Genomic DNA, 6794 nt, shown 5'->3' with positions numbered 1-6794 from the left:
ATGGAGAGAGAGAGAATAAGATGGGAGGAGAGGAGAAGGTGCAGGCAAAAAAAAAAAGAAAGGTTGAAAAATGAGTTAAGAGAAAAAAGAGAAAAGAATGCAGGGGGGCAGACGTCTTTCAGTCACCACCTCCCTTTTCTCTCCATGAATGAGCAACAGTCACTATGTTGGGGTTATAGGAGGGATGAGAGACCACTCTCTCTCTCACTCTCTCTCTTTCTCTCTGTCTTGCCCCACCCCTCTTCACGCTTCTTCTCATCTCTGCTCTTGTGCCCCTATATAATGTCTGACACATAACTTCTCCCTGTCATAGTCATTACAGTAGCATTGGCAGCAGCAGGTGTTTGCTTGTCAGGGTGTCACCTGGAATTTGCAGCTGGCTCTGTAGAGGATATTAGGCAGATTTTGACAGTGGATTTTTGATTTGAAATCTTGAAGGACTGGTAGTCTGCAGCTAGCTAGTGCAACCATGAGCCAATCAGCTCTCCTGAAACTGGTTTTGCTTCTGTTGGTGGTGGTGTATAGCACAGGTAAGAGCTGTCGACATCACTGAGGTTTAACAACAAACACAAAGTTGTAATGATATGTTTTGATAGACACTGTATGACTGACTGTTGAGATGTTGAGCGCCTTAAAGTGTAAGCAGGAAATGACTCAGGAAATAACCAATATCTGACAGTTTTTGTCTCAAATCTAAAGTATCCATGTCTGTATAAACAGGGAAAACACAGGTTTCAGCTGGATTCTGCCCGTGTAAACAGAATCAACGAAAAAGTTTTTGTGCATGTGATTCAAAACATTAGTGCAGCAAAAAATCAGAACCAAAACCCATAATTAGTATGAGTAAATGTAGAAGAATGAACTTTTTTGTGCTGATTCATTGGTGCGGTTCTCTAAATACCTTTTTGAAGAAGGAGAAACAAATTTCTTAAAAGTAATTCTTCTCATCTAGATGCAAAGATGGACATCATCACCAGTAAGCAGGATTTCCTTGTGGGAGAGGAGATCCTCCTCCTGTGCAAAGGTGGGTGATTTCTATTTGATTTGACAACTAATTAGACTTGTCTTCATTTCTGAAACTGTACAGCTTGACGTTCTTCTGCTTTTGTCTCTTGTCTCCTGTATATCCTGTTGTAGCTGGTGGAGAGGGAGACATAACGTGGCAGAAGGATGGGGAAGACATTGACGATGATGACATTGTGTCACCAATAGATGAGACTTCCTCTAAATTGATCATTAAGAAGGCTAAACTAGAAGATGCGGGCAAATATACCTGTCTGTGTTCCTTTGACAACGGACACCGTGATAGCACCCTAATAACGCTTTACGTTTATGGTATGTGACAACTGTGCACTCACTCACTGTAAAATAGTCAACCAGGATCTTTTGTTAGCGAGTAGGAGTCTTAAATTTGGTTTTGCTGACGATGTGAACTTTTCTTTTCTTTCATCAGAGGGTCCATCATTTGGAAGCACCAAAACCTACCATGAGTTTCTGGAGGGCTCAGCTGGGGTAGTGCCGTGCCTGGTGACTGGCCAGCCAGCTGTGAATGTTCACTGGCTTAGAGACAAGCAAGAAATCTCCTCCAATGGTATGATCAGATTGGACCACCTGGGACTTGCAGATTTCAGTATCAGAAGTGAAAATTGTAAATCTTAATATTCCCTCATGTTAAATGCAACCCCTACATAAAAAACATATATTAGCTCACCCTTACCTTCAATATTTTAAGATAATAACTGTGCTGGCTACACTGTGCAGCAGACTGAGCTTTGCAGTGTTGTTGTATTGTCCATCTGCAGTGATGGACTTCATCAAGACACACAACTTTATTTGTGTGTTTGTCTTTTCTGCTTCCTTCCCTCGCTTCAGTGGGAGCACATGTGCGTAGACTGTCTGATAACACACTTCGTATTGAAAAAGTTAAGAGAGAGGACGCAGGGACATACACATGTCAGGCCCACATTAGAGGACGGCCCATCTCTCAGCAGCTCGTCATCTCCGTTGTCGTCAACTGTGAGTAGATTATAGGAAACGAGTAGTAAAATATTCCGTTTATGTAAATTTGACATCATTTTGCTTAAAATACAACCCCCCTCCTGCAGCTCCTCCTAAAGTGCGCCTGAGAGAAGAGGTAAAAAAAGTAATGGCCGGATCAGAAACCAACGTTTCCTTGGTGTGTTTGGTGGATGGTCTACCAAAACCCAATATTACCTGGACCATGTAAGACTGGATTTATAAAACTATCTAAACCTATTTGACAAATCTATCATCAGCTACTAAACTGGGTTATGGAATTGTTCATAATCAGACTAGTGCCACTCACTGTGCATTATTAATATAGAATGAACATGTTCACAACTTCAGCAATGTCAGTGCTCTGTGACATCACTCTTTTTCTCTGAAGATCTGTAAATATCTAATAGTATCCCTCTGAATATGTATATATGTAATTTAAAAATCGTCCCTACAGCATCACTCAATAGGCATTTTGGATTTTGTTTCTTGTTTTCAGGCCAGTGACATTTGACCCTTCACATCATCAGTTCAACTCAGACCGCAGCCAGTTGACCATACGGTCTGTTGGCAGGGCCGACTTTGGGGAGTACATCTGCACTGCCACAAACAAGATATCTGAGGACAGTGCCACCATCATGCTTCATGTCTTTGGTTGGTTTGTCCTTATTATGCCACTTTGACCTGTTATCTTATCCTATTGTACCTTAGTGACCCTCGTACATGTGTTGCTGAACATTTGAATTTGAAGTCGATGTTTACTGCCATGATAATCAAGATGCTAATGGTTCCTCTAATGGTTTCATTTCAGAGGCTCCAGAGGTGACTGTGTCAGCAGAGCAGCTGAGTGTATCAGTGGGTGAGCGTGTATCTGTGTCCTGTAACGTCTCTGGACATCCTCAACCCGAGCTACACTGGGTTAACAAGCACAATGGACGCACACTGGTAAGAGTGCACATGGATATACACAGTTTACAAATCATTATGTGAGTTATGACTAATGATGTTGCTTTGTATTTTATCTCTCTATCTTTTATTTTATCTCTCTATCTATCTCTCTTGCTCTTTCAGGACTCTACATCTGGTGGTGTCCGTGTTGTCGATAGTGTGTTGGTGATAGATGAGGTGATGCCCTCTGATGGTGGACTGTATTCCTGCATGGCAGTCAGTGTTTCTGGAAATGCATCAAGAGATGTTGCGATACGCAGTAAGTATTAATATTTTGATCTGTAATAAGTAATCTTAGCTAGAGAGTAGCTGTAACCATGTTTCACTCAGATACATTTAATTTCAACTATGCCATGATTTCTATTTTACTATATTTGCCAATCCTCCTCCTTGCCTTCTTTCCCACAGCTCAGCCTGGTGCACCTCACTATCTGTCAGTCTTGCCTGGTCCGACCTCAATCCTCTTCTCACTCAAAACCCCACCTGTCAGTGGAGGAACACCAATCACAGGTTTTGTCCTGCAGTGGCGACAAAGTGAAGCAGAACAGTGGAAGGAGGTCACAGTACCAGCTTCAGGTAGATCATCTGCTTCACTAAAAAACAACCAGTGACATAGAAACACGTATAAATAAGAATTACTATATAGTGACTGAAGCAGTGTATTTCTGTGTGTGTTTTTAGGTCCCCTGGTAATCACATCACTCAAGCCATACACGTTATACACAGTGCGTTTGGCTGCCCTTAACGCAGTTGGACTGGGGCAGTTCTCAGACACAAACAACGCTCGCACTCAGGGAATTCGTAAGTGCTGCGCTTACTAACAGCAATAGAAGTAGAAAACTAGGCTTTTCCTTTTCACCTGCCATCCCTAATTATTTTTGTTCATCTTTCATACCATAACATATCCATGGCACTATCATCTGCTGCCTGATGTTCATTAACGCTGCTGATGGCACCATGTAATCCACTGTCATCCATCCTCAGGAGGTAAAGTGCACAGAGAAATCAATCTAATCATTAATAAACCAACATTTATGAAGCCTAAATTAGTAAATATACCTACATCTATCTAATTAGGCGTTAATTGATATTCATTCTGCATCCTATCTCTAGGTGAACCTGACAGTCCAGTTTTGTTGTCTGACAAGATGAAAGTAGAGGGCAACTCCTTCTCAGTCCCTCTGAAACAGATTGATGATGGTGGGACTCCTCTGATGCACTTCATGATGCGATACAGACAGGTGAGGGATGCGCCTTTGTATTCATCTACATCTAAAACTCATCTTTGGTCCTTTTGTTAATCACCTTCATTCAACCACTCCTGCACTCTCTTTAACCAGGATAAAGAAGGGACTGAGTGGAAAAAGAAGCAGCTGTCACCTACAGTGGACTCTGTCTTTCTCCGAGACTTGGCTTTCAGCTCTGACTACCAACTGGAAATCACAGCAGTCAATGCTAATGGTTCCTCTATCCCTGCCACGTTCAACTTCACCATCGCAGAGCAACCTTGTATGCATCTACTACTTCCTCCTCCAAATACTCCAATTAGCAGTAACGTAGTGTAAAAGATCCACGAAGAAGACTGGTAATTTGACCCTAATGGGGATGTTTAATGTCATCTGGACTTTCTCATCCACAGCTAAAGCAAGCAGCATGACCAAAGGCAGCGTAGTTGGCATCGTCATGGTGATCTTCCTGGTGGTGTTTCTGGTGGTGGACGCCACCTGCTGCTACAGAAATCGCTGTGGCCTGATCATGACCATTGCTGTGAAACTCTTTGGACAGAAAGTTCCAGGCCTGAAAACGCTTGAAGAAGTCGAGGGAACCATTAATGGGTAAGTAGGCAAAAGTAAAGAAGGCATGTGCTTATGTCACATACAGGAAATGTGCACAAAGCTTTTTGTGTGCCAGCAAAGTGTCATCATAATGAGTCAAGTCATGTTTGTGTGTGTCCTGGCTGCAGAGAAGTCACGCTAAAGGGTATATCCACTCCAAGAGGCAGTTTGCAACAGACAGGGGTTCAGATACTCACCAACGAGGGGGGGCAGCTCAAAGAGGTCACCTGTGACAAAGCCCCCCTCACCAAACATGAGTATGTTAACTGACTACAGTAGCAATAATGAAACTGTTCTCTCAGTGAAAAGCACATCTACTCCACATATTCCACCTATGACCTAAACCTACAACATGAATGTAGAATTGTTCCCTGTAATTTGTCTCATCTATAGCTTCAGTGCTTTTGGGTAAAAAAAAAAAAACATCTCTTCATTTTGCTGGAAATAAGAAATACTTAAATGGCTGTCAAAGCATGCATCATCCAGCTATTACATGTAGCCACAGAATCACTGACTGACTTCGAATTGTTGAACACCCTCATGTTAAGAAGAATATATTTAATTAAGAGATTAATTACCACCACTAATGTTTTATAGATCTATTTTCATGACTGGCAACAACATGATCTGATTTGAAGAAAATATAAAACTCTTGTCTTGTTGCATTCCTGCTCATTTAAATATCAAATCAAAACCACAGGATTAAGGATTTAACTTGACTCTAATATAACTTAATTTTGATTTGAACTGATTTTTAAAAAAAATATGTTTTAATATAGTTTTTTTATATATATATCTCATTAATAATCTATTTCTGTCCCACAGTAAAACACAGCCATGAACATTGCACGAAACCAGAAATAGGTGATTCAAGAAACATTCAGGGATCCACTGGATCTACAGTAGCTGCCATGGGAAAGTTCACAGTGAAGGAAACTGGCTGGACTGACTGACAGTGTTACAACAGGGACGTTTCGGACCTCAGTGCTGATGGAGGGAGAGAAGACAGAGCCTTACATTCAGCCTAATCTCTCCTCAGGGGGAAAATCTCCACGTTTCCAGTTCACACGGAGGCAGACATACAGGCAGGAGTTTTTTGGTATTTTTGTAGTTCTGTCTGCTTTCATGTGGCTTCAATAAAGATCATCTTAGAGGACAGAATCTCATTTTACAGGGTAATAGTGACGTCTGTGTTTTACAGGTTAAAACTGTTGTTAATACTTAATCTTCGAATAGATAACTTATCTAAAAATGCCACACTTGTTTACCTACTGCATTCTTATTTTTTATTCTTTCTTCGATCATGACTTGTGTAATGCAGTTTTTTAGCTTGTGTTAATATTATTTCAAATCACTTTTTGTCATTAACATTATAATAAGATAGCACTGGGTTGCTCTTCTGATGATTACATAAAGCTAAATATGTTATTTTTTTAAGGTTTTATAAAACTGTATGCTGATACTGACCAGTACTATGAACCAATTAAAGGGTCAGCTTAAACTAAACCTACATAATGATTCTTCTTGTTTTTTAGTCATACACATGAGGTAGAAGTATTGTAAATTATGAGAGGCTTTGAATTTAAAGCCATATATGACTTTTGCCAACTAACTATCTACTTAGGGGAAATGTAATTAAAAGCAACTTTTATTGTAAGTGCCAGTAATAATAGGCAGTTTGTGAAACACACATGACTTTTACCAAGCAAAAGAAGAATCATTTGTATTTAACTGACCTGATAACAATGGAGTGTTTTAAATTGAACACTGTAAATAATTGTATATAGCCTTGTTGTTAAAGCTTTGTGTTTGATAAAGCAAATACTTTGAAACAGTTTTATGTCGTCTTTGCTCACCAAATGAATGTTTTTAGTAGCATCTCTATCATGAACAGTAAAATAAATAAGAAAAACGTTAAATGTTTTGGTCTTTATTAGCTGTCTAAATCTAGTTTGCCTGTAATATCAATCCAAACTCCAGGAGACTGAGGCCTTT

The 6794-nt window shown here is 40.2% G+C and overlaps 1 protein-coding gene across 2 annotated transcripts; it reads left to right on the top strand.

Annotated features, from left to right (window-relative positions):
* Positions 1-327: 327 nt before the first annotated feature.
* ncam3 (neural cell adhesion molecule 3) lies at positions 328-6631 on the top strand. 2 transcript variants are annotated; one of them, XM_026369849.1, is made up of 16 exons: positions 328-530; positions 953-1024; positions 1138-1335; positions 1454-1591; positions 1873-2016; positions 2106-2223; positions 2516-2670; positions 2828-2961; positions 3088-3223; positions 3373-3540; positions 3646-3765; positions 4078-4205; positions 4305-4473; positions 4604-4799; positions 4928-5056; positions 5625-6631. In XM_026369849.1, the coding sequence occupies exons 1-16, from the start codon at positions 470-472 to the stop codon at positions 5638-5640; spliced, it is 2082 nt and encodes a 693-aa protein (XP_026225634.1). In that variant the 5' UTR covers positions 328-469; the 3' UTR covers positions 5641-6631. The 2 variants fall into 2 exon arrangements, with proteins under 2 accessions (XP_026225634.1, XP_026225635.1); XM_026369850.1 differs by lacking the exon at positions 4928-5056 and having other exon boundaries at positions 3646-3766; positions 4076-4205.
* The last annotated feature ends 163 nt before the right edge of the window (positions 6632-6794 follow it).

Source organism: Anabas testudineus, chromosome 16 (genome assembly GCF_900324465.2).
Source record: "Anabas testudineus chromosome 16, fAnaTes1.2, whole genome shotgun sequence".
NCBI classification, from domain to species: Eukaryota; Metazoa; Chordata; class Actinopteri; order Anabantiformes; family Anabantidae; genus Anabas; species Anabas testudineus.
The sequence above is the reverse complement of the archived record's forward strand: the minus strand, read 5'-3'. Positions and strand labels throughout refer to the sequence as shown.